The 26363-nt window shown below is 38.8% G+C and overlaps 7 protein-coding genes and 2 non-coding genes across 16 annotated transcripts in view; 5 read left to right on the top strand and 4 right to left on the bottom strand.

The window, feature by feature from the left end:
* Nucleotides 1-2739: 2739 nt before the first annotated feature.
* LOC104805204 (cytochrome P450 78A5) lies at nt 2740-4782 on the bottom strand. Its single transcript, XM_010529674.2, has 2 exons — nt 3732-4782; nt 2740-3630 (listed from the first exon to the last, which is right to left on the bottom strand). Exons 1-2 carry the CDS (start codon nt 4683-4685, stop codon nt 3013-3015), a joined length of 1572 nt encoding a protein of 523 aa, XP_010527976.1. The 5' UTR covers nt 4686-4782; the 3' UTR covers nt 2740-3012.
* A 3774-nt stretch (nt 4783-8556) lies between these two features.
* On the top strand, nt 8557-8628 carry TRNAT-CGU. The gene has a single exon. It is a non-coding gene; the product is annotated as a tRNA-Thr (tRNA).
* A 239-nt stretch (nt 8629-8867) lies between these two features.
* LOC104805201 (ubiquinone biosynthesis protein COQ4 homolog, mitochondrial) lies at nt 8868-10288 on the top strand. The gene is made up of 2 exons (XM_010529672.2): nt 8868-9123; nt 9672-10288. Exons 1-2 carry the CDS (start codon nt 8938-8940, stop codon nt 10164-10166), a joined length of 681 nt encoding a protein of 226 aa, XP_010527974.1. The 5' UTR covers nt 8868-8937; the 3' UTR covers nt 10167-10288.
* LOC104805203 (asparagine synthetase domain-containing protein 1) lies at nt 10211-14007 on the bottom strand. The gene is made up of 14 exons (XM_010529673.1): nt 13895-14007; nt 13203-13452; nt 12968-13107; nt 12745-12880; nt 12439-12663; nt 12247-12320; nt 11988-12084; nt 11795-11900; nt 11614-11707; nt 11331-11527; nt 11141-11240; nt 10924-11040; nt 10781-10837; nt 10211-10645 (listed from the first exon to the last, which is right to left on the bottom strand). Exons 1-14 carry the CDS (start codon nt 13985-13987, stop codon nt 10538-10540), a joined length of 1794 nt encoding a protein of 597 aa, XP_010527975.1. The 5' UTR covers nt 13988-14007; the 3' UTR covers nt 10211-10537.
* Nucleotides 14008-14084: 77 nt separating this feature from the next.
* Nucleotides 14085-14156, top strand: TRNAT-CGU. Its single transcript has one exon. It is a non-coding gene; the product is annotated as a tRNA-Thr (tRNA).
* Nucleotides 14157-14572: 416 nt separating this feature from the next.
* Nucleotides 14573-17813, top strand: LOC104805200 (ras GTPase-activating protein-binding protein 2). Its single transcript, XM_010529671.2, has 9 exons — nt 14573-14711; nt 15440-15621; nt 15851-16148; nt 16251-16489; nt 16563-16713; nt 16796-16917; nt 17013-17078; nt 17200-17260; nt 17399-17813. The coding sequence occupies exons 2-9, from the start codon at nt 15442-15444 to the stop codon at nt 17614-17616; spliced, it is 1335 nt and encodes a 444-aa protein (XP_010527973.1). The 5' UTR covers nt 14573-14711; nt 15440-15441; the 3' UTR covers nt 17617-17813.
* Nucleotides 17814-19014: 1201 nt separating this feature from the next.
* Nucleotides 19015-20964, top strand: LOC104805199 (ninja-family protein AFP2). Of its 3 annotated transcripts, none has more exons than XM_010529669.2 (3): nt 19015-19191; nt 19320-20126; nt 20429-20964. In XM_010529669.2, the coding sequence occupies exons 2-3, from the start codon at nt 19487-19489 to the stop codon at nt 20824-20826; spliced, it is 1038 nt and encodes a 345-aa protein (XP_010527971.1). In that variant the 5' UTR covers nt 19015-19191; nt 19320-19486; the 3' UTR covers nt 20827-20964. The 3 variants fall into 3 exon arrangements, with proteins under 3 accessions (XP_010527971.1, XP_019057109.1, XP_010527972.1); XM_010529670.2 differs by having other exon boundaries at nt 19016-19191; nt 19412-20126; XM_019201564.1 differs by having other exon boundaries at nt 19015-20126.
* A 22-nt stretch (nt 20965-20986) lies between these two features.
* Nucleotides 20987-22905, bottom strand: LOC104805198 (putative protein TPRXL). 2 transcript variants are annotated; one of them, XM_010529668.1, is made up of 3 exons: nt 22624-22905; nt 21506-22199; nt 20987-21395 (listed from the first exon to the last, which is right to left on the bottom strand). In XM_010529668.1, the coding sequence occupies exons 1-3, from the start codon at nt 22637-22639 to the stop codon at nt 21221-21223; spliced, it is 885 nt and encodes a 294-aa protein (XP_010527970.1). In that variant the 5' UTR covers nt 22640-22905; the 3' UTR covers nt 20987-21220. The 2 variants fall into 2 exon arrangements, with proteins under 2 accessions (XP_010527970.1, XP_010527969.1); XM_010529667.1 differs by having other exon boundaries at nt 21506-22211; nt 22624-22904.
* A 365-nt stretch (nt 22906-23270) lies between these two features.
* Nucleotides 23271-26363, bottom strand: part of LOC104805197 (probable inactive purple acid phosphatase 1) — a 4371-nt gene continuing 1278 nt past the window's right edge. For all 5 annotated transcript variants that reach the window (XM_010529663.2, XM_010529665.2, XM_010529662.2 and 2 more), the window contains 11 exons: nt 26229-26320; nt 26052-26118; nt 25842-25964; nt 25654-25746; nt 25294-25423; nt 25123-25204; nt 24901-25033; nt 24607-24812; nt 24415-24540; nt 23947-24256; nt 23271-23860 (listed from right to left, as the gene is read on the bottom strand). In XM_010529663.2, coding sequence (XP_010527965.1) covers nt 23555-23860; nt 23947-24256; nt 24415-24540; nt 24607-24812; nt 24901-25033; nt 25123-25204; nt 25294-25423; nt 25654-25746; nt 25842-25964; nt 26052-26118; nt 26229-26320 — 1668 coding nt within the window. In that variant the 3' untranslated portion in view covers nt 23271-23554. The remainder of the gene's footprint in view (nt 23861-23946; nt 24257-24414; nt 24541-24606; nt 24813-24900; nt 25034-25122; nt 25205-25293; nt 25424-25653; nt 25747-25841; nt 25965-26051; nt 26119-26228; nt 26321-26363) is intronic.

The raw sequence follows: 26363 nt of genomic DNA, 5'->3' as shown, positions 1-26363 counted from the left end.
GAACATAAACTACCGAAAATCAGCCGTGACCATATATCACCACTCAAAATAACGGAATTGAATATTAAATTTTCAAAAGATATATATATATATATATATATATATATATATATATATATATAGGCATTTGGAAACTAAGATGTTAGAGACACGTATGCATTATATAATGGTATTTGGGACATTTTACAGCAAATCCGATTCAGAATGCTCATAACTCCGAATAATTGATTTTTCATTTATATATATTGAAAGAGTAGATTAAAATACAAGATAAATGGGGATGGATATAGCCCATATTTTTAAGCTGTCTTATAGATTTCGTAAAATGATATTTTTAAAAAGAGAACAATAAAAAAAAAAAGTAATATTCGTTGGCTTTTTTGTTTGCTTTGTTGGGGTTCACAATGGAAAAAGATCCCTTTGCTGTTAGGTAATTCACATGAAAAAGACATCTATTCTATTCAATTAGTTTTCTACTCTTAAACAAATTAAATTATATCCCATCAACTACACTACACTTCATGTTGTAATTAATTTAATTTGTAAAATATAATTTTGTAAGTTGATATATATAAATGAATGAAGTTTTTTGTTGAACAAAAAAAAATACAGAAAATATAGAAGCCTTTTAGGGCACTGATTAAATTAGTTTTTATTTTCTTTTAATAAACGTGTTTATGCAAGATTTTTAAGAGTTGCAAGTGAATATTTGGCTTTAACAAAAGCATATAAATTTGGCTTTAGGGAAAGTAATCCAATGATTAATCAAAGGAGGGCATAAAGATCAACAAAAGCAAAACTAATGTTAATGATCAAATGTAGAGCCTAGCCAAGCTATAACCCTAAAACACAAAAGGATCCAATTCTCATGTTGCCCAATGAAAAGGCCAAGAAATCAAGCAACATGAAATTAAATTTCAGATTTCATCCAATGAATTCTCTACTATATATATGATTTAATCATATATCTCTCTCCACTCATAAACACATAATTATATGTCCAACTTTCTCCATCAAGAGATGATGATGATGATGATGATGGGAATAGAGAAAAAAAATAATATAAAGAGAGAGGAAGAGGGAAAGCAACTTGCACTTATTTGTTGGACAAATGAAAAGTATTTGTTTGGATATCCAAATCCCAAAATGCATCTCCTTTTTTTGTATAAAAAAGATAAACAAAACAAAAGGCAACCATCTTTTTCTTTTTTTCATGAGCATAAACCCTAGCTAGTAGGCTACCTGTCCAATAGTATATATGGCTACTCCTCACTCGTAATCTTCCATCTTATAAAAAAAAAATTAGGAACAAAATTTAATTACACTTAAATCTTTCAATGCCCTAAAATATGATAACAACGATCATGATCCTCCCAACAGTTTATTGCTTCAATATTTGAATTTTATTATGGATATAAACATATTGTATGAGTGTTGTTTGTATCTATACTTTCCATATATATATATATATATATAAATATTCGGTACAGTAATAAAAAGAGATGAATTAAAAATTTGTTCGTATTGTAAATGACATGGTATCGACCGCTGCGAATAGATGATTCGTTATGAACCGGTCCTTTGGCATCGATACACTCTTTTTCTTTTCAAGTTTAGTACACGTGTACATGCCAACATAAACAATGACGCGTATATATTCTCCAAAAAGAGAATGGTGATGGAAAAAAAAAAGTATCTTCAAAGAGCCAATATTGGCCATATCGCCGTATGTCTTCCTTTGGGCTTTGCCTAGGTTCTTATTCTTCGATCTAATCTTTTAATATATATATATATATATATATATATATATATATATATGATTAATTAGGTTTTTGTCTGAAACCTTGATCAAACCCGCAACTAAACATTTCGTACAGACAAAACATCAACACAAACACCCACGCTTTGTTTCTTCTGTCATTATTGTTATCTGTCTTGGAAATTGTTTCAACATATAAAAATGAAGATTAGGCTAATTAATATATAGGGAGAACCACACTTAGGATACGATATTGTTCATATTAAGAGAGTGACTCACATATTCCATCAAATCTCTTTTCATAATTTATTCACTGAACTTTGATTTCCTTGTAATTTTTTTAAGGATGATTTCATTTAAAGTTTAAATTCGAGACCCGAAAACCCTTTAAATGTTCTTGAAAGACAAATTAAAAGAATAATATGGAGTTTTTGTCACTAAATGTTAATTATTTTCCTCTCACTCGTTTCGGTGTAGCATTGCACATTAATTTTAGACGTCAATAATAATAATAATATTATTATTATTTGGTTGGTTTCTTCGGAAACATTTGCATATAAAAATTCGTCAATAAAATAGTCTAAAACTAGATTATCACCTTCAAGTTACTTGGAAAAAAAAATCTTCCCAATTCTTGGATTACGTTTGTGTGTAGTGTTGTAGAAATCTTTGATCATAGCGAATCGATGAATCGTTTTAAATCGCAAAGCCAAATATTACATGATTCCATCACATGCTATACATGTTTGATGATATTGTTCATCCACACATCTGACATGAACATATGCATTCACTAATTTATATTCTTTGAAGCTTGAAATATACCATTATTATGATAAATCATCATGTCTTGCATGAACAAATGATTTATCGACCTTATATCATATGAAAAATATTCAATTTTATATAAGAAAAGTTTATAAGTGTTTATAATATCTATAGTGAGCCCCCCATCCCAAATGCTTTGACGAATTAACCGATAAAATGCAAAAAAGTTTAATTGACATATACCTAAACATAGGCCATAAGACAACAGAACATATGATGATAGAGATAGCATCGAAGTCGAAAACACCACAAACATCATTATACCGAAGACAAACCACAAAACCACACAAAAACCTAAAAAAACCCAAACCCATCCAAGTTGCAACAAAAACTAAAAACCCTAGCTTTTCCCCCACGAAAGCATGACACTAGTAATTAGACAAGAGTGGCTGATAAGACCCAGTCCGGTATGCGGCAGATTGCAATCAAGCGAAATGAGTTTCCCTCGGAACAGCTTTGCAAATCAACGGCTTCTTCATCTCCATTGACAGCTTCAAGACCTCGGTGAGCTCAACATCACAAGACCCTTTGACCCACTTGAAGCTCTGAATCAACTGAGCAAGCCAGAGATGAACGGTGGCTAAACCCATTGCCTTACCGGGACAGACCCGACGACCTGATCCGAAAGGAGCGAGCCTAAGATCCGAGCCCATGACGCTCACATCCTCACCATCCATGAACCTCTCGGGCTTGAACTCTTCTGGGTCGGTCCAGATTTTGGGATCATGGGTTATGGCCCACATATTGACCATGGCTATGGTGCCACCTGGCACGACAGTGGGACCAACGTGGACGTCGTGGATAGCAAGCCGGGCCCATGAGAGGAGTGGTCCCGGAGGGTGAAGCCTTAGGGTTTCCTTCACAATGGCTTGGAGATAAGGGAGATTTGGGATGTCGGAATCGGAAACGGGCCTTGTCGAGTTGCTTGTGACTGAAGCAATCTCTGAATGAACTTTCTCTTGGATGTCCTGGTGCATCACCATTCTCGCAAGAATCCATTCAAGAAGAATCGCCACTGTATCTGTGCCTCTAAAGATCATTTCCTGAAATAAGAGACGTCGAAGATCGAAACGTTTCCTCAAAGATTACAACTCCAGATTCAAAAGATCCAATCACAGGGACATGAATAGACGAGCTAACTTACCCATAGAACAGCGATCATGTCGGAATCAGACAGCTTTTCTTTCTTTTGCAAGCCAAGCAAGACATCAACAAAATCAGCAGTAGAACTACCATCTTCGTCGAAATCTTCGTGGTTCCTCTTCACTTTATGTTCCTCTATGATTCCACCGACGAATGCATTCACTTCGGAGACCAAAGCTTTGCATCTCTTCCTCACTCCTTGGAAGTCAAACCAACCCAAAACAGGTAAATGATCGCTCCAGTTGAAAATCCCAAGCAGTTCATACCCTTCACTCACCAGCCTCTCAAGAACAAACCCATTTCCTCCGTCTTTATCGTCAAAATCGTAACTTTTTCCGAAAACAGTCATCATAACGTTGTTCAAAGAACCAAAGTGAATAACTTTCTTCACCTCCACTTCACCAGTCACAGTTTCAGACACGAAGTTCTTGATCTTGTTCACCATCTCCATCCCTATCTCCCTCCTAACAACCCCGAAGCTGGAGATTCTCCTCGGGCTGAACAGATGGGTCGCAGAGATTCTCCTAAGGTTCCTCCAGTACTCTCCGTACGGCGCGAATCCCATGGCCCTGTGGAACAACAGCTCGTAAGCCGATTCCTTAACCGGCCGGTCCGCAAAAGCCGAGCTGTTCAGAATCTCTTTGGCCGTATCCGGTTCGCTAGAGATCACAAAACGCGAGAACCCAACAGAGAACGCCATTAAAGGCGTAGCCTTTAGCCGTTTCGCGAGATCAGCGAGGACTCGGTGGGGAGTGGATCCGGAAAAGGCGTAGATTGACCCGGAAGGACCCGGAATCTGGACCTGGGTCTTGGATCCGACCCAGGCCCAAGCGAGCCCGCCTGGGGAGAGAGAGAAGGAGAGTACGGCCACGAAGAAGAAAAAACATAGGATAGCTTCGAAGCTCATGAGGGCGTCGGTGCAGTTGGTGAACAGGAGGTAGGTTTCCGGCGACATCTCCGGCAATTTTTACGGTCAAGAAGCTGAATCAGAAGAGAGAAAGAGAGAGAGGCGTTTTTTGAGGGTTTGTGGAGTGGTGAGTGCAAGAGGCGAAGTGCATGGGAGGAGTCGTTAAATAGATGGCGGTTTAAATGTAATCACCTTTTTTTTTCAACTTAAAAAAACTCAAATAGCGCAGAAAGCACACAAAGTTGTGATCTTTTAAATCTGAATTACTTTAAGCTTCGTATTTTTATATGTAATCAAGTATTTCATTAATTATTACCCATTGGTTCTATTGGTTTTCTTTATTTTAATTATGTAGAGTTTTCAAGAGCAAACTGCCTCGCTAGGTAACGGTAATCATTAAAATCTAAATTTTATAATGACATAAAATTTTAAATTTTGATTGGATTATTATTTTTATAAATATCGTGGTTCAAATACTTATGTCGATAAATATGTTTCATGAAAAATTTAGTAATTTAAGAATAAACCTCGTACACTAACTTGTAAAAAAAAAAAAGCAAGTTAAAACATATGAACATGGTAGTTAGTTAAGCAAATGAATATAACAATATGTATTGTGACATAAAAATAAATCATACCAAATCTATGATACAAAATCCGAAAAGAACATATTGAGTAATGTGACTCACATGTTTTGTATAGAAATCAGTTGCATCATGCAAATTGCCAGGTAAATAATCTTCAAGAGAATCAGGATGAACATGAAAACATCATGTGATTTCTATGTTAATTTACGATAAAGACCATCATATTCACAACTGTTAGATTATATTTCTATTGTAGTTCCGTTTTCGATGTACTTGAAATAACTTGTATACCCACAATATTTAGCAAAAGATTATTAAATTTCTATCGAGTTATAGATTTTACATAATGAACGTCTGTTCTATAATCCTAATAAACTAAGGCGATTATATTTTTTCATAGTTACAAACTTATATATATATATATATTTTTTAAATTTCAAAAGACAAAAGAAAATATTATAACTACACTTATTTAACAAATGAAGAAATAGTACCATTATAGATGGATGTTTTGACGTAAATATATAGTTTTGATTTATTACAAAATAAATAATACACAACCATATTTAAAACAAATATTGGTTTAATATAAAATTTTTGAATATTATATTAACCCAATTAAATATATAAACAATTTTTAAAATATGAATTAATTTTGATTTTTTTTAATAAAATAAAAAATTAAACTATTCGTAAATAAAATACGAAGAAAAATATTTTTAAAATTAGCAACAGAAATGTAGCTAAAAACCGTAAATCTACATCCATAAATACAACACATAAAAAATAAGAAAAAAAAATTGAATAAGCAAAGAATCCAGATGGGAATCACAGCCGTCCTTTCCACCATGACGAGAGCTTTCAATGGTACGGATTTTGCTAAATTTAATTTACAAAAGATTTTAAGAAAATAAAAAAAAGGACAAAATAAAAATAGTGAAATGTCAGGACACGTGTCATCGGGTAAATCGGCAGTGGAGTCAAAATCAATATCATCATTGTAACAAAATCTTTGCCGTGTGATTTTATCCTTGTAGCTTCCGCGTGGTCCTTTCAAATGCCTGATGCATTTCCCTGTGCTTATTTTCCCCTTTTTCATGTTTCTTTTTTTTTTCCCTAATAAATATTAATGTGTTTCCCATATATATACATATATATATTTAATACAAAGTCATGCGCCCATGCAATATTCTTGTTATTGGTGGAAATTTATATAGAGAACGGAATAAATAAGTTTTAAATGAAAAACGTTAGTAACCATCTAACTATTATTACAAATATATATATATATAGAGAGAGAGAGAGAAATCCAAATCGTCAGCTAAAAAAATATAAGAAAATATAGACGAGATATAATTAAATATATCGGATGTAGTGTTTACCAGATATATTTTTTTAAAATTAAACGAGGCAGCTCATCTAAACCATTATTCAGTGGAAATAGTCACAAACAAAGCTTATTATAATGCAATTAAGCGTTAACTATTCATAAAGATGACGTGGCAAGTTGGATAATGATTTATGATCTCACAAAACAAAGTTTATTATAATTGTAAAACAAAAATGGTAATACATATAGATGCATGTATACGTACACGTAGGGGAGACAAGAGGGGCTGATGATTAAGAAAATACAAGGAGGTGAAAAGGCTGACAAAAAATAATACGTAGAGAGCTCTCTGATTCAGCTGTCTTCTTGCCAGCTAAGTCCTCATCCCTCTCTTACCTATTTATGGGTTTAAAAAAACACAAAAAAATAATTTTTGTTAATTATATTTTTTATAATAATTATGTTTAATGAAACTATTGACGTATCTATCTAATAATTACAACATTATTTGTTAATAACGTATAAGTGCAATCATATGTGTATGATGGACGGTAGATTTTTCGCTTCTGTATATGCCACGGGAAAAATGGTTGAGTGGCATAAATTGATAGGAACCAATAAAACACAATATTATATAAAAAATCAAAATGACCTAATTAATATATATTTGAATTTTGAATAGTTATTTGTTTGTTTAATAAGTATAATGAATCGTAATCTTATTAAAAACATTTATCAAATATTTATTAAAAAGGGTTAAAATCGTGACTACTTTACATTAATCGCTCAAAGATAAATTCAATGATTTTGATATTTTAATGTCAATTAGAGGGCATTATAAGTAATCATTTTTTAAATTAATGTAGCATAACCCGTTTTGTATTTTTTTTTTGGTGAAATTTATTGTTGCTATTATTAAAAGGTGATAACAAAAAAGAAGCTGCATTTTTTTTTTGTCTTTTTTCTTTTTAAATAAGTGCCTTCCTAAAAAAAAAATGTTGCGTTAGTTTCTATATTTGATTTTGAGGCGTGGAGCACGAACGATTAAAAAAATAATAATAGTAAATTACCGTCACCATATCCAAGATATTTAAGACTCAAGATAAATTTGAGAAAGTTGGTTCATTGTAGATTAAAAATATTTTTAACTGACTTTTTATCACAAAATATCAATTTTGAAAATTCGTATAAATTCTGTAAATACATTTCGAAATTAAAACGTATCCAGTTTTTTAAATTCCAATTAAATCAGGCGTTTCAATTTTTTGAACGGGCACGCATCGTAGATAATTTTTTGTATCTTTTTAATTCCTTGAGATTCTCCAATAGAAATAAAGAATATTTAGGTAAAAATATAAGTTATTAATACAAGCAAATATGGGATGAATTATATAAATGCACATTATGAGGCAATGTGGCGTGGGTGAGAAAGACAGACACTACGGCGCCGTCCTGAAGCGTGAAGAAGAGTTAAACTGGCAATGAAAGGACATGACATCAGGTGCTAATTACGGTTATGCCACTGAGGGACATCTGTCCAGATGCGGGCCCCATTCTCTTTCAAATGCGCATGAACAGCACGCGCCCACAGCGGACAAGAGAGATCTCCTCTCGTGGAAGGACAATCTAGTTCGGTTCGGACCGCGTTGTTCGGAATTGGGATCCCATTCTAACTTTGTGGTTATTCCATCTCTCTTGTGGGGACGAAGCATATAGTGATTACGCCAAGGTCCCCAACCCAAAAGAAAAAAAGAAAAGAAAATTTTCTTCGACAGCAATAATGTTTTATTTTTTTTACTTTGCCGGCCAACATGTTTTTATCATTAAACCTATGTATGATTTATGTATTTTTTTTTATATAGATTATTTGTTTACTCGAATCACATACGGTTTTGCGGTTGAATCCCCAATTTTCATAGGAACCATTTACAAATTTTCGTAGACAATTTTCTAATTTACTAAATAAAAAAGATATATAGAAATAAAAATTCAAATATCGTCCGCCTCCGTAGCATAGTGGTAGTGCGTTCGCTTCGTAAGCGAAAGGTCGTGAGTTCGATCCTCGCCGGGGGCTCTTATGTCTTTTTTGCATTTACATTGATAACGACAAATATAGAATAGTACCATTGCATGCACACGTCATTTTGTGTTTATACGTACCAAGGGCTATTTATAAAGTTTTATATTACTGGGCATCGCATGGGCTTTTGACAGTTTTTGTTTCACTTCTTTTTATGGGCCGTTTTTGAGTGATATATGTATTATTGGGCTTGTATAGTTATCATCTTATTATTAGGGCCGCCGGAGTAAGTCTAGTTTCCGGTGACCAACGGATTTTTCTTTCTGATTTTAGGGTTTCTCTCGTCGAAAGAAGCAAGGAAGAATGGCGATAGAAGCCGCCCGAGTGCCGCTGAGGCGGTGGCAACAGGCGGCGGTTGCGGTTGGATCCGCCGTCGGTGCGTTGTTGGATCCGAGACGGGCCGATCTGATCGCTGCTCTCGGGGAGACGACGGGAGAACTGGCTTTCGAGATGGTTCTGGAGAGGATGAAGAAGAGTCCCGAAGGAAGGGTGAGTTTCTCTCGCTCGCTTCTCAGTCATTCGCTGTTTCATTGATTTTGTTTGGACTTGTTCAATTCTCTATTGAATAAGACGTTTTAGCTGGTAATGTTGAATAGATTATCCCTAATCTCATAACCAATTGGGTTCAAAATGATTTTCTGTTACGGTGTGAAGCTAGCCTTTTTTTTTGGGGTCTTATTTGGTTGTTGCTTTGGAGGATAAGAGGGCTGCATTTATCTTGTTGCCTTGAGCTTTTCTCTCAGATTTCGTCCCACTGCATAAAAGTTCAAGTCTTGAGCTGCATTGGGTGTAAAGTTACTACCGCTATGATGTGTTCTTGTTCGGATTCACCATTGCAATGCTGATTTTTTGCCTTGTTAATACCTCTTTTGGTTGTCTTAGGAGATTCCGGGGATGATTTGTTTGACTCTGTTTATGTGTAATTGATGGATAGATGACAATGCTCTGTTCTAGACCGTAGGTGATGAGTTCTTCACTCCATTATGGAACATCTGTCTAACATAGAACCGGCATCCCTCACCTTCTCTTTTCCTTAGGCTGTACTTTTGGAACGTCCTCGTGTTGTGTCAGCTCAAGTGGGTCATGCTTGGGATCTCCCGGCCAACACGTTTGGAGCTGCATATGCAAGATTCATGGGATCAAGAAACTTCTCTCCGGATGATCGACCGCCCGTGAGATTCATGGAGACAGAGGAACTAGCATATGTAGCCACACGGGCACGTGAAGTGCATGATTTCTGGCACACCCTTTTCGATCTGCCCACGAATCTGATAGGGGAATCAGCTCTTAAGGTGATAGAGTTTCAGCAAATGTACCTCCCCATGTGTATGCTCTCAGTCATAGGAGGCACTGTCAGGTTCAACGAGAAGCAAAGATCACTGTTCTTGAAGCATTATCTTCCCTGGGCTGTCCGAGCAGGTAAGGAGTGCTCAGATCTCATGTGTGTGTACTACGAGCGTCACTTTCACGAGGACTTGGACGAAGTTCGTAGGAAATGGGGAATCATTCCTTCACCGCGAATTCCCAAATGATGATTTCCATTCCAGAACCAGTTCTTGTTACACTTTCAGTAACATGTTATGATGTAAATGGTCTTTTTTTTTTCTGTCTTTGTATTCTTCCTTTAATATTAAATAAATAGAATTCAAAACTACAAAGATTCAAACTCCAGAATTGTAAAAATGTACCAGTTTCACAGCATGAACACAAAGGTTTTATGCTGTGATCATCCATGGGTTTTGCTGCATGGTGGGATAAAAAGAACAGGGGGTATTTTACATATTCTTGTGTCGGAAAACGCAAGCAGATCATGGAAGAAGAGCGAAGCCTCTGGTTTCCAGGGAGGTTCCATATTCATCCGCACAGCAACAACAACAGCAACAGGCTTACACTAACAGAAGCTTTATTCCGATGGTGCGATGAATCGTACACTTCCAGCTGAGGCTTGATTCGCAGCACGGTTACTTCCAAAGTTCTTCCGATTTGATTCCCGAGCAATTCTTGACCCAAACTAACAACATAATGGATCAAAATCAATAAGCTCCAAACAATATATGTTGAAATATGGAAGAAGCTTGAAATGAGATTTATCACAAGTTCTTAGACTTTGAAATATAGAATGAGCAACAAAACAATGGGACCTTACCTGTATTGCTCTTTTGGGCATCCCAGCAACTTCATGTAGACCAACCGATCGCGCAACCTTAAACCCACACAACAAGATCAACTACCTTTTCATCTATTTAGTTTCTAGTAACATCCTTCTCAAGAAAACATTGTCTGACTAACCTCTCTGAGAATCTTTTTGTCACCCGTTCCACTCGGTTGCTCAAGATTCGTGATTTCCCACAAGGGAAGGTCAAGGAGAGTCTTTATCACATCCTCGTCTAAAAATGGAAATCTTGCCTAAAATGTTGTAAGAACCTTTAGAGACCAATACGCAAAAAGAAGAAGAAGAAGATGTTTGGTACGTCGATAAAGACGACGTATTTGTAGAGGGAAACACCTCTTTTCCGATATCTGCAATGCATCGGTCATCCCTGCCAAGGTTCCTTTTCCAAATTCTCTGCATATCCAATTTCATCTCTTTATGAAGGCTAACCCAACTGAATAAACAAATAAAATAACGTCAGACGTGTTCCTCTGCTTAGGTTATATATTAGAAGCAATGTGAAAAAGCTTACAGGTATACATACCTTCCATTCCTAAACTTTGTTCTGTGCCTACCATAGCCAGCACATTGCTCATCAGCACCTGCCCCAATAAGCAGAACTCTAGCCTCGGACTTGTATTTAACACGCTGATTATCTTCTAACGTTTGATCTCTGCCACCCTTGTAAATCCAACCATCGCCCCGAGCAGCAAGCCATAAGGCTGTTCCAATGTTCAAGTCCTAACACATCATGCGCAATATTACATACTCTGTCAATCTTAAGGGAAAACACCATAATGCCACTAGAAGCCAGACTTTGGAGTTACCATGTATGTGTCTGCAGGATTTATGAGTGACATGACATGCTTTGTCTCATGGGTCAGTTTTGACAAATCAGCATCAATCTCCACCAGCTTCCACCTTAATATCCCAAAAATATTAGCATTGGTAGGTTTGCGAAATTGACCTTACTGATTGAGATTTTTACAAATGGTATCAGAGATATACCTTCTCATGGGTGCAATATTTTCAAGCTCTATTACTCCAGCCTTGGCAGATACTCTATCAGGAGCATATGGACCGTCAAAGCTGACATTAAGCAAATCAATTTCATCTACAGACATAAATTTGAAAATTAGTCAGCTTCAGATTGATGCCAGTAGAGGGGAGAGCACAGAAAAAAGTGCATAGGAATGGTTACATTTTGGATCAAGGCACTGATCCAACAGTGCAGCAAGAATCATTGAATCTAATCCACCAGAGAAAAGAACAGCTACCGGGGCGATTTCCTTGTCTCCCTATATATATTTGAAAACACAAAGGTTTTATGAAGAAATCTGATACCTTGCTGTAAAGTTAGCAATGCAAAACAAGCCTCAGATCTTAGCAACATGTTTTAAAGAATAAAGAAACACCAATAGAAAATAAACCTCAGATAATATATGAAATCAAAACTATACCTGAAAAATCCTATACATCGATGTCCTCCGCATCACAGATTTCTTCAAAGCAGCCAGTACTGTCTGCACTAGTCCTAAGCATAAAGCTTGTTAGGGACATGAAATTCTAAGAACAGCCACACTAATCTCAAGAGACTTTAAACAAAGACTAAAGTTAAAGGTAATTCATTTTCTTGCATATAGTAGCAGTACCTGAAGAAGTTGTAAGTGCACTGGATAGGTCTTCAGGCCTTGGCACAACAAAATTCCTTTCCCATTCAATCAGTTCTTTCAACATGTTACTTCTCCATTCATGTTTCGTAACTTCACCAAGAAGAGATACATCGGATGCTTCAGCCTTCATGGTTATGCTGTATATCCCACATGGAAGCTCTTCCCAAAACCTATGGTTGTTGTTTCCATTTACAGCATCTAATCCTGCAAGGAAGGGATGTCCATTTAAAAGATCCCTGCGGGAGGGCAAATGACACAAGAATTACTCAACTAAACAGGACAGACCAGAACTGTCTCTCACAGACGAAGACGGTGAAACAGAAGATAGAAGGAAACGAGAATCCTCTACAGTTGGCCAGTGGACAAGGAGGCTCCTCCGACCAAAAGCATCTCTACCAAACCACAATGTTCTCAAGCTTTCCTGTTAAAGTAAATACCCTTTTTTTTAATGAAAGTAAAATGCCCTGAACTATGAAACTAGTAAAAAGTAAAAACCCACACAAGGTACCTGCCAATATGTAATGGCCCATGGACCCTTAATCTTTGAAAGAACATCAGGAACAGATATTCCCGCTTTCCCCAGAGACTCTAAAAGAACCTCAGTGTCATTATCACAACTGTTGATGGTAATCCCTTCAAATACTTCACCTGTGAGCAAATCAGAGCAGTAAGTCTCGAAGACATCTGGCAGAAAATCCGTAAATGCATCAAATCAATCCATAAGTTTCAGAGTAAATCCACACCATTGTATACAAGAATGTTCCCGGAAGAATCCACCAACGGCTGGCTTATAGGAGTGGTTCCTCTAAGCTGTAAAGTGGAACCTATAAAATGAATTTCACCATTATACTGTGTGTTCACGAGCTCACGAGTTTCTTCACGAGTTTCAGCAGAGGTTGCGACGTTTGGTTGAAGATAAATCTTCTTTTCACCTAAACTATCGGGACCTCTTCGGCCTAACACAGCTCTGATGTCTTCAGCAGAGAATTGCAACTGTTTAACCAACAAAAACACACGTTGGCCGCTCCAATTACTAAGAGAGGATCAAATCGCCTAAATACACATCAAATGAGACAAGCGATTCCCTCTGATTTCTACAAAGGCAAACACTAATGCTAGACCAAACACAAAATTAGATGCCAAAACCAAATTCAGAAAGCCCACGAGAACGGATTCAAATTATCATCAATCGCCAGGAAAGGTTCGAAATTTCAACCAAACAAGCAATTACAAAAGAATCTAAATCTTGAACCAACAAGAGAAAGCTTCAAAATTTACGTACTGATGGTAAAACCAAATTCAGAAACTTTACTAAACTCAGCAACAGCGCAAGAAAAGAGTCAAATGCAACGGTAAGGGCTGCAAACTAAGCAAAGGGAAGATAAAGAGCATATGCGAAACAAACAGATACAAGCAATCGCGAAGACAGACTTACACGCTCGACAAAGAAGGAAGGAGAGGCCGAGAGAAAAGGAAGGTCAGACAATTCGATACGAACACCGCACAGTACTACAGCAATCCCACACATCTCTCTCTTTCTCTCTCTCTCTCTGCATCGCTCCTCTTTTTCTTTCCGGTTTATTGCAGCACTACGATTTATATTTATAAGAAAAAATGTAGCCGTTGCCTCCGTAGCATAGTGGTAGTGCGTTCGCTTCGTAAGCGAAAGGTCGCGAGTTCGATCCTCGCCGGGGGCTCTTTCGTAATTTTAGATTTTAATTTTTGTTATGGGCCCCGTGTTATGTTTTTTGTGGGCTTATATGGGCCCAATGTCTCCTATTTCGGAGAGCAATTTTCACCCTGAGTAAACGGTCATGTTGCAAGGAATTCGGTTCTCAAACAAAACAATGTGAACCTTTTTTTTTGTGGCACCACCCGAAATTTCACATATATTTTTAATGATACGATTTGAGATTATGAATTCATTGGGCTGTAACTTTTAATTCGTTGATATTTATTTTCCTTTATCTCGCGCTTACGTGGCTGCACATCATTGGGCAGTTGCGGGCACCGAACACATTTTCTCGGTTGTGTTGAATCGAGTCATGGGAAAAATATGGAAAATTCCCTCCAGATTTCGTGAGAAAGGAAAACTAAATAAATAATTGTAAACATATAAAAAACCCTACAAAGGCCCCCTTCTCTCCCCCCTTCGGAGATTTCTAAGCAAAACCCTAGAAGCCATAATTTATCCATCTCTCTCTCTCTCTAACTCTCTCCTGAATTCAGTCTGGTTGTCTTCTCATTCCCAGGTACTGCTGCTACTCACAATAATCTAGTTTTCTTCGAGTGTTCATAAGTTTTCGAGTTCATTCTTATCGTTTCTGCGGCGAAGTTTGGGCCTTTTGTCCCTTTCGACCGTGTTTATTCTATGTTTTGATATGTGGAGTTCGAAATAATTATAGGGTCTTCTTCCTTTTTTGCTTAACGGTCTGCTGCATATCTGGATCTGCTTGCATATGGATTCACTGAATGAACTTGCAAGTCCAAGTTTGTCTTTTTTTAGTATTGTGAACTGGTAGTTATTCTGAGATTTATGAACTGTTGTCCGACTCTTGGGGTATACTTGGTGTTTCTTTGTAATTGGTCCATCCAGTTGTGTCAATATCTGGTTTTAATTTGATTCGGTGCCCATGAGTTATGACAACTAGATGAATGTTCTCTTGAATTTTCGTTTTGAATACTTGTGAATCGGAGACTTGGTGCTTTTCCTTTCTAAGAGTTTATGTGGTTTAAATTCAGGGTTTATGGTAAAATGGTAAAAAAACCGGTCATTAGTTAGATTCTTCTTTTGTAGAATCCTGGCCAGCTTACTTAATTCGTTCCAAATATGACTTTTTCCTCTGTTCTTGAGTGTTTTGCTTTTGAGATGGTAGCATCATACACATGGAAACGCTTCTGGTTGGCTCAGTGTTCAACCCCAGGAGTTTTCCGTTAGTTGATTGTTTTATGACACAATCTATATCTTTGATTGATGCAGAGATGGCAGCTGAACCAAATGCTCCATCAGTTGACCCTCACATTGTGGGCAATGCGTTTGTTCAGAAGTACTACAATCATTTATATGAATCGCCTGCCGAAGTCCATAGATTCTATCTCGAGGATAGTGTGCTGGGCCGTCCAGGTCCTGATGGTGAGATGGTCTCGGTCAAATCCTTAAAAGTAAGTCCTTTTTTGGCGTTTTCAATGATGTTCAGATCAGATGTTTGGTGTTGATGTAAGAGTTTTTGTTTATTCTTTTGTTCCAAGTCCAACAAAAGATGGTCATTTTCCTGATCATCTTTTTTTTTTGCTCTCTCTATAATCTGTGGTTTGTTTATTTCTACACTGCTTCTTTTTTGTAAATACATTACCGTTATTAACTGAATATTTCATCTTGTGTTGTGTGCAGGCTATCAATGAGCAGTTAATGTCCTTTGATTACCAAAACTCAAAGATTCAGATTCTGACTGCTGATTCGCAAGAGTCTTACAAGGATGGTGTTGTAACTCTGGTCACGGGTTTAATAACCGGAAAAGATGGAGAAGGAATGAGATTTTCTCAGTCATTTTTCCTTGTGCCCCAGAAAGGAAGCTACTTTGTACTGAATGATGTTTTTAGGTATGTCTCTGATGAGTTGTCTGAATCAGAAGCTAATAATGAGGTGAAGGAGAGTCCTCAAGTAATTCAATCGACTGCCACTGTTTCAGGTGAGGTTTTGCCAATGTTTTTGTCTGAATTTAACTTCATTCTTTTTGTTTTGGATTTGTGGGATGGGATTACTGAACTCGGATACTGCTTACTATTATCAGAAGAGCCGGCAAACGAAGGTGTGGAGATGGTTAAAGAAGCAGCTGAGCAGGTTAATGTTCTCACTCAACCTGTAGTGAAACTGATAACAGAAACTTCAGTGAAAAACCCAGAAAATATTAGAGAAAATGGAGAAGCCAAGGTCTCGGAGAAAAAAGTTGTGAATGAGAACGGCCACTACCATAAAGCTTCTGAAGATAAACCTCAACAAAGTGCTTCCAAGAAATCCTTTGCAGTAATTGTGAGTTTCCTTTGTCGAAGATTGATCTTATAATGATTCTGGATGATCAAAAGCTGACCTTTTGATCATGCAGGTTCAAACTCTGGCCCAAAATGTTGCTCCTTTCCATGTAAAAGCTTCTCCTGCAAAGCCTAGCCCTGTGGAAAAATCAAGCTTTGTTCCTGAACCTAAATCTCCCGTGCCAGTGCCTGAAGATGCTCCAGCAAAAACCTCTGAACAACCATGTAAATTCACTGTTCCAATAGCTCAGAACTGTGATATCCTCCACTGCTATCTTGTTTATGGTTTACGTTTCTTCTATAACAGCTGAGGGTGGCTCGATATTCGTTGCAAACTTGCCCATGGATGCGACACCCGAGCAACTTCATGAAACCTTCAAACATTTTGGAGCTATCAAACAAGATGGTATCCAAGTCAGGAGTTATAAGGTTTGTTTATTCCTGAAATCATCTCTTCAAAAATATGTGCTTGTTTTGGCCACTGAAAGCATACTCATCTTAACCCGAAAATCTTTACTTTTCAGCAAAAAGGAAACTGCTTTGGTTTTGTAGCATACGAATCTGCTGAAGCAGTGAGAAGGGTTCTCCAGGTATACATATATACATCCATTTATATATTCATACATACATATATACATATACACACATATATATGTATGCCTCGAGTTTTCAGTGAACTTCTAAAACCTTACATAATCTGAAAAACTCCAGGCTCATCACGAATCCCCAATCAGAATCGGCCACCGGAGAGTTTCCATAGAAGAAAAACGAGGCAAGTTGAAAGTTCCTCTTATCTTCCCAACTACCCTTTTCTCGCAAGACAATGCTCTTCTCAGAACCAGACCCGGTAAAGATCCAAACTTTAGGGAACTGAAACCAAACCTTGTAAATGGTTGTTGATGTCTTGCAGGAGCCAGCAATGAAAACGGTAGACCCTCTGCAAGAAACGGAGGGTATAGGAACGAGAATGGATACAGAAACGATGGTTATAGGCCTCGGGGCAACGCGAATGGAGGGCGAGGCGGATATGGGCGAAATGGGTACGAGAGACGAGGAGAAATGCGTAATGGCGACGCTCCTAATGCCAAAGCTTATCAGAATGGTGGCTCAGCTCGAACCAGGGACTAGAAGGTTATTTCTCTGCATTTTTTGCTCATTGATTCAAGATTCTGAAGGATACAGGTAGTGAAGAACAGACGAGTTTACGGATTTAGATTGTTATTTTGGTCAAGTATCTTGCTTTTTTTCTTCCTCTTGAGATTTTGTTTTTGGATGGTTTCGATTGAGAATTGATTCAATTGCAGTTTCGTGGATTCTTTTCTCCATCTGTTTTTGTACGTACGATCTTTCGTCGGACTGCGGGTGAGTCTTGCAAACGACGCCGTTTACGAGTCTCCGACTGCGAAGAGTATATTAGCCAATAGATTAATGACACGTGTTTTTTGGGATTTCTCAGAGATTTTCTGGTCCCCGCTTTACTCAACACCATCCATCCGCAAGAGATTTCACTCATATAGGATCAATGCTTTCCCTTAACTTGTAATTGAATCTAACAGGTTTTATTTGTTATTCAAATCGTTAAAAATTTTGATGGGAGACAGTTGAACTAGTTTATATAATTTATAGACTTAGTTTTGAAATGTATTGAGTTTCTAGGGTTTAAATAACTCTAATATTTGTAATTATAGAAATTGTAATCTATAGAGTTAAAGAAGATTTGACACATTTATATATTAATCAATGTGAAGATTTTGCTAATTTGTTTTAAGGTTTATGTGTATAAAATTCAAGAATATACCCGGAATACCATTATTATTGTGTATCGGCCTAATAATAAGCTATGATCCACTTTATTAAAAAGGAAATCAATTTAACTTGGAAAGATCAGAATCTTTTCAACAGCGCTATTTATTTATAAATTAATAATTTGTGAGATTTAATAATTGGCCAATAATCGAATAATGCTTAGCAAGCATACTCTCTATGATATAAAGTAGTCTTTATTATTATATAATTGTAGAGTAAAACATAGTTATAACGCTAATAATTTAAGTAATTTTCAGAAGGGTATGTTCTCCGCCACTTTGCGGAGGGCTTAGACTAGAAGCAACTTGACTTCCGGTGGGTCCCACCTCGTGAGTGACGTTGTCGAGTCGCCGATTTATCCCAACGCCAGAATGTCACTTGTTGCCCCTCCAAGTAAATTTTATTTTTAGTTTTTGCAAGATATTATTATTTTCTGAAATTAATATAAACTTTTGTTAAATACTGCGATGCATCTATTGCCAAAAAAACCATCACGACGATTTTATTCGTTCCTTTCGAAATTTGAGAAGAAAAAAGGAAATTTCGTTCGGAGAAGAATCTTTCACAAGGGAGAACACGTGTCATCATTCGGGGTGAACGCAGTCGCTTTTCGACACGTTTCCACAAAGAGCACCATGGACCGCCGACGTAATCACCTGCCACGTGTCGCTCAGACAGCTCTCCCGGCGTCCACTTGCTTATGCTCGGCCCAGGGCTTCTTTCTTCTTCCTCTCCTCCTCCCTTCGTTGCCTCTTTCTTTTCCCCCCAAAGGGTTGTTCTTGTTATTGCACATATTGTTTTGACTTCTCTCTCTCGCGCGCGCTCCCCCATTTGCTTCGCCGTCTCTTGAAGCTCCGACAAGTTCTCGTTGGATAAGTTGGTTCAACTGTTTATCCCGTAAAGTCTCTCTCTCTCTCTCTCTCTCTCCCCCTTGGTTGTAACTCAAGTTAGCCATAAAGTGCAAACAGAACGTTTCTGATTCTGGGGGTTTGATATTTTACATATTCTGGGGTTTTTTTCTGCAGAATTAATGGTAAATTTCAGAAATTCTCTAGATGGGTATTTCCGGATCGGATTAAAGTCTCGTTTTTCGTCATCTTTTATGGTTTCCTCCTAGCAATTGCGTCATCACTTGAGAAGCATCAAAAGCAGAAAAAAAAGGAGAAAGCTTTCCATTTGGTTTCCGGATTTTATGGCGGAAGCAAGCGGGAATGAAATTGGAAGGAGCAGAGAAATGGCGGTGGCCACTAATCTATCTCTGGATATTGATAGATTTCCGAGAGATCTTTTGCGAGGTTTCAGGTCCGGCGCCGCAGATAACGACGGAAGAAGTTTCCGTAGTAAAATGTTTTATGGGGAAGACTGTACGGACGTCGACGAAGAGAGCGAGATCGAGCTGAATCTGGGTTTGTCACTGGGAGGCAGATTCGGTGTGGATAAGACTCCGGGGAAGCTCAAAAGGTCGTCCTCGATCGTGGGCACGATGCCGATTTTCTCGGAACAGGACGAGACTTCGGCGGCGATTCAGCCGTTGGATTTGACGACGCACACGTCGGGCTTGAAGAGATCGACGTCTTTGCCGACGGAGATGGAGGAGGAATGGAGGAAGAGGAAGGAGATGCAGATGCTGAGGAGAATGGAAGCTAAAAGGAGGAGATGTGAAAAGCAGAAGAGTGGCAGAAGCAGTAACAGTGGCAATTCCGACGGTCTAACGGCTTTACTGCAGAAAGATCTGGGTTCATCAAAGCAAGGGTCCGGCGATTCCGACGGCGGAGGACGAAGAAGAGGTAGTTCCTCGAGCTTGTCGGAGCTGGAGAGCAAGAATCAACAAGGTATACCTCGAAGATTCTAGAAGAGCTTCTTTGTCGCATGTTGATCATTCTTGTCTTTTTTTGTGGCAAATCTCGATGAAAGTCATCTTCTTTTACCTTTCTTTCATGGAGGCTCATGGTGGAGCGCTAATTCCATATCTGAAAGTGAAGGAAACGTTTGATTCTATAATCCGTCGTATGCATAAAAAACATGTCAATAGAACAGGAAGCATTAGGAAAGATGTCTGATATTCAGACAGATTCATTTGCAGCGATCTTCTGCTTAGATATTTTTCTTTCTGACACGCCTATTTGTCGTGAAGGATCATCAAACAATTGTGGTGGGGAGGGAAGAAGCCTCAGTATAATAACAGGATGTTCCTCTCAAGAGAGGACCGCCCGCGAGACAACGGATCAGAAACCGGACATATCAGAAGCCAAAGCAGAAGAGACAGAGAAACCATGGAAGGACAGAAAGGGAAAGGACAAGACGAGTGAAGTGCAGTTGGAGATGCCTTGCGTCACCACGAAAGGGGAAGGACCGAACGGGAGAAGGATCCAAGGGATTCTCTACAAATACGGAAAGGGAGAGGAAGTGAGGATAATGTGTGTCTGCCATGGCAGTTTTCTTTCTCCTGCCGAGTTCGTGAAACATGCTGGCGGAGGAGACGTAGATCATCCTCTTCGCCATATCGTTGTCAATACCTCGACCTTCTCTTGATCGCTCTTTGGAGAGGGACTGTTCAAATTCGGTGTTGGTAGCCTTATGTTCATCTCTTTTCTCTTGGATTTCTGCCTCGGCTCTGTAACTGTGTACTCTTCATTGCAATTAATCCTAACGAGGAGAGAATGTTTAAGATTACGTCCTTGCAAAACAAAGCTGAAGCAATGGCCCACGAAATCCAATACAACAAAAGGATGTCTAAATCAAATGATTTCTTCTTTACAAACACTGGCTTTGGGAAGTCAGTGCTTTCCAACCTTCAGAGAATACACTTAACAGGAGATCGATGACAAAGATCCTATGATGGGTAACATCTCTATTCTCAATTAGGTTCTAAAAAACATCTCTTGGCACGATCAGTTTTAACGTTTTTCCTAAGAGCAGACGTTCTTCAAGAACAGGAACAAGAAGCATGTGAAGAACAACACCAAGGGCAAGGAGGAAGACAACACAACCATCTACTTCTAGCTTGGTTTGGGGTTGTCTCCATTGATGCATTCACTTTCTGTTTCTTCAGATCGTCATCTTCTGCGTCTGCTGCTTCACTTTTAACTCCTTCCGCCAAACTGCCAAATACCCAAAAAGCCCCCATTCATTTACCCCTACGAAATGACAAGAATAGAACCCAAGGTTTCTCCTTGTTGGTGATAACTGAAGGAGAATGGAATGAACTTACATAGGGAAGGAGAAGGAATGTGTGCTGTTTGAGCTTCTGTTGGAACGATACGAAGTGGTAGGAGATCTCCAAGAAACAGCAGGGTGATCTGCCGTTTTCTCTTTGCTTTCTTTCTTGACCTCTTTAGGCGTTTCTACTTCTTTCTTGGCAGTGCTAAGGGTCTTCTTTTTAGGTTCGATCTTTGTTGGAGGAGTCAGAGAGAGTGCTGGACTGTAGGGAACAAGCTCGCCTGATTTGAAAAGCTCACCCGATTTCATGAGATCACCATACACGCTAAAACTGTTGTTTCCTAAGTGAATACTGAACAACGACTCATTTGAAGCACAGCTCCATTCGGCTGGTAGATTAGACTTGCTCCTGTCGAAAACCGAGGCTGGAATCCTACTTGGATCATAGCCTTCAGGCGCGTTCCTGTCCATCACTTGGACAGGAGGTGAATCCGTTGGGGATACATCTGGCTCGTCTGGTCTGGAATTTGGATCTTTACTACTATCCGCCTCCTGAAGACCCTTTAATGGTGTGGAAGATGAAGACGAAGAAGAAGACGATGATCTCAAGGGCAACTCTGAATGAGTACTTTCCGTCTCATCACGCGGTGATGCTCCCGACTCTGTTCTTGAATGTCGCCTTTCTCCGTTTCCTTCCCCAACCACTGCATGATCTCCTGCGTTATGTTTGCTTCCACTCCCATTTTCTGTGTTCATAACTGACGCCATCAAAGAATCATCAATGCTTCATACACAAAAAAAAAGGAAGAAAAGAAACCACTTCTACATACAGCTCAATAATTGTTACATGTTTAGGGATCTACTTCATCCGAAAAATTTTGAATAGGATCGAAGCTGGCAAATTCACGTAAGATGTATCATACTCCAAAGTTCATCCATTTTTTTTAATCCCGATTTCATCCAAACAGCAGGCAAAACTCCTGAATTAGGAATGTTCCGTTCTCTGTCCTACACAACCTGCCTCACGTCCCTAATTGACGAACTCGAAACCCGAAAACTATCATCTATGGAGAAGGTTACGAAACAAACAACGGAAAACGAACAGATGTTCTTCGTTGCAAAACAAATTGATCAGAAACATGGATAAATATCGGAAGATGCGAAACAAACCTGGGGGAAGAAACATATGACCAAACGAACCCAGAAAGAGCGCGATCAGTTGGATAACCCTGACCCTGAGTGTGATCGTTGAGATTTAAGATTCACACTTGATAGCTGTAAGATTTCGTCTGTTAGGGAGAAACGGGAGATATAACGAGAGAAGTTTTCTTTTGCAGAGAGAAAAAGGGGATTTAGGGTTTCGTAATTTGGGGATCGTGTCCATGGCGTGGCAGTGATCCGATTACGGAAGGCTTCTCGCAAAGTTCGGACGTTTTACCCAACTAACACCAAAGCTGCATTTTTATTTGTTTGTTTGATCTCCTGTAACACTGCTCATTCTAGATACCGTGTTCTCTCCATTAAATAAGCACCACGTGTCACGTCGACGTTGACCCTCGTCTTGGTGAAAAACGATTCGTAACTGTACTGAACGAGCTGAATCAGCTGAGACTGGAGTTTTGGAATTCGATCCGCGGCAGATCGAGAGCTGAAAGCCCGATTTGGGTATTTTCGATTTAGGGTTCTTCTTTTACGCGATCCCGTGGTTTTTTTGTCCGTTGTCTCTGGGATGAACGTGGAAGATTCAGTAAAATCCTTCCACGTTTCAGTGGGTTCTTGTCGTAACAGGTATAGGATGTGGATTCTTGTGCTTTAGGTACGAAAAAGTTTCCCCATTGTAAACTTTCCATGACGATAAAGATCACAACTTTCATCTGTTTTGATTAAGGAGACAGTATCTACTTTCTGCGCCTTCGTTCTCCACATCATGACAATGTTGTCATGAGAGAATATGATCAATGAATCGAAAAATCAAAAGAACCATGGCCCACAAGGTGCCAAAAACTAGAATGATTTCTACTTGCAATCTCAGAGCCATCTCTTTGAGAGAATTGCAGGGTTTGTCAGGTCTTATTCGTCAAGGAATTCTCAACAGATGATTCTACGAAGCAAGTGTTGTAGCGGGGCAGCTATCGACGGTGCAAGCCAAGATATCTCTGTAATCCCTGGATATGCTGAATGAATCGTAGACTTGGCCGTCTTTGCTTCTCTTGTACTCGAGCAGGAGGTTGGAGTGATCAAACGCTGTAAGTTTAACAAACCCGTAATCATAATCTCTGTAAATACTCCAGTTTGGTTGCAGCTCGGAGAATTCACCGAGACCAGCTCCTCCACCTCCAGCAACTATATGTATTGTACCGTTTAGCATACCCGTGTAGTTGTTCTTCTCTTTGTCGGTGCATATATTCTACCAGGAAGGACAGAAGAAAGAACTGGTAAGAACGTTCTTGTAGTACTTTATTCTATAGTTAAAGTGGGTTCAGAGAATTTTACCTGGTAGACTGGGCATGTCCTTTCGTAGTTATGGGCATGGCCATAGATGGCAATATCAACCTTGTACTTCTGCCAGAGCTTCTGAAGGCTCTCTCTACCCATTGGTTCACCAAAAGAGCCGTCTACTGCATAAAACGACGTGGAGCTATAGCCCAAGACGCGATGTGCAAGAAATATCAACCATGGCTGCTTTTGTCTGTCAACTGATGCTAGGCAGTGCTCAATGAAGTTATACTGCTCAGATCCTTCTCTCCAGTCATGTTCTGTGTCAGCCACGCAAAACCGGAACATCCCATAATCAGTTGAGTACCTGGTAAGTGGAAAAAGATCAAATAGTTCTTAGGACAAGAATATCGAGTACAAGACTGAGAAAGATGATGAGATGATTTGGGATTTGCTGAATATAAGTAAATGTAACAAGATGAAACTCATGAAGAAAGATTGGAAACAGTAGAAGAAAAAACATACCAGAACTTAGCTCTGTTTTCTGCAGGGACATAGAACATTGTCTCAGCTGGTACACCACACTCTCCTCCTGAATCCAAATTCTGATAGAAGGATCCAGAGTTTGGCCAGTCACGCTCATGGTTGCCGCTGGAAGTAACTTCACCGTCAGTAACAGGTTAGAGAAAAAAGAGGTAAAGAAAGCAGAACACTGACCTTGCAATCATGTACGGAACAGCTGAAGCAATAGACTCGACCTGTGCTGTGAATTGATCCCACTGTGAAAGGTACCCATTGGCATAACAAATATCTCCAATGTGGAAAACCATATCCATGTTCTTCAAATCTTGAATAAGTTGCTTTGTGGTGTTGAGAGAAGCACGTTGGAAATCGTTGTACTCGTTTGAACCATCAATCTCAGCCTGTAATGCCCAAGCAAAGGTATTAATTAGTGTGCCTTCAGACATTACAACCATGAACAGTTCGGGCACTTCAGACTCAAGACCAAACCTTTCCCATGTCTCCAAAGATCACAACACGTTGGAGAGAGTTTTGACCAGGAAAGGGAGAAGCTTTGAACTGATATTCCTTACTCCATACGAACTCACCATTGGAGAATCTATGCCCGACTTTGTAAGTATACCTTCATTACAGTCAAATAAAAGTTTTAGCATTTGGTATTCGAGCTATCGACTGAAGAGTATCAGAACAGGGAAGACATCATATAGATACATGGCATTAGGCCAGAGCTCTTTGAGAAAGCCTGTATGTATGTATCCGGGATCACGCCATCCAACTGTCCTTGCAGGTGCACCTGTCAGTATCATTTTGGGACAAGCTTATAGTTACTGTCTTGTAGCTTTCTGAAAACATCACCATGACAGGTTTAACAGAGAAACATACCGCACATGCTGTTACGCCCAAATGTCAATGTCCCGGCTGGGGAGAGTTTAGGCTCTCCTCCTTTCATGCCCCACTCAACAACAGGTTCTGCTATGTCAATACTGTATCCACTCGTCCATGTTACCGTCATCTGTCCAACAGTTTCGAAATTTATTTCCGCCTTCCTTTGGATATTTTAAGGTTTGAATTGAAGGGCATACTCAGAAATTTTCTAAAGCCAGCATATTTTTCATCATTCTTCAACAATGGCTGATCAATGAGTTCTGCCATGATGGTGGCATGTATGTATGTCTGTATGCACATGCAGTTTTCCATGTAAGATTGATGAAGTCAATCCTGAAGAAAAACCGAAAAACTTACTTCATTCCACTCTTTTCCTTGTGCCAAACGCGGGTAGACAGGAGCCTTTGGGTTTGAAAAGACTACTTTGTTTGATACTGTAACCAGTTTTGGCTGTCAGATCACCAAAAAGAAACCAAGGTATGCTATTAGTTGAGTTTTCTGCAAGATTTGCAAACGAAAAGAAGTTGTTGGAGAATGGGAATTACATTCAATAAGCCGCCAGAGAAAAGGGCAAAGGAGAAATCAGATCTCTGGTTTATCAGTAGAAACTTCAATGCCCCATTCCCAGTGATCTTGTAACTTGGACTGCTATAGTTTGCGTATTGGAACTGTAAAAGGAAATCATTCAGAATTTTCTGAAAAGAAAAACCAGAAGAAAGGGAACATGGCATGACATTTCAGAGATCAAATGGAACCTTGATAGGGGCAGAACACAGTCGGGGTGGATTGACCATCTTTGTCTCTGCTGGACAGTTTGAATCACTGCAAGAACAGGGGAGTATTAGTGTTTTACTCTTCATATTAACATGTAACATTTGATTTAATCAGTGAAAGTGTAAAGCATTAGACAAGAGGGATATGTATCTATTTACTTGAAATCTCCAGGAGAGAACACACCGATCCAATCATCATCAGATGGGTGTGGAGAACTGTATACCACTGTCACCCACTCGGCATTTTGACCCTGAAAAGGCATATGATTTTTCATCATCGGAAAACTAGGGAAA

This window comes from Tarenaya hassleriana, unplaced genomic scaffold (assembly GCF_000463585.1).
Source record: "Tarenaya hassleriana unplaced genomic scaffold, ASM46358v1 Cleome11, whole genome shotgun sequence".
Lineage (NCBI taxonomy): Eukaryota > Viridiplantae > Streptophyta > Magnoliopsida > Brassicales > Cleomaceae > Tarenaya > Tarenaya hassleriana.
The sequence above is the reverse complement of the archived record's forward strand: the minus strand, read 5'-3'. Positions and strand labels throughout refer to the sequence as shown.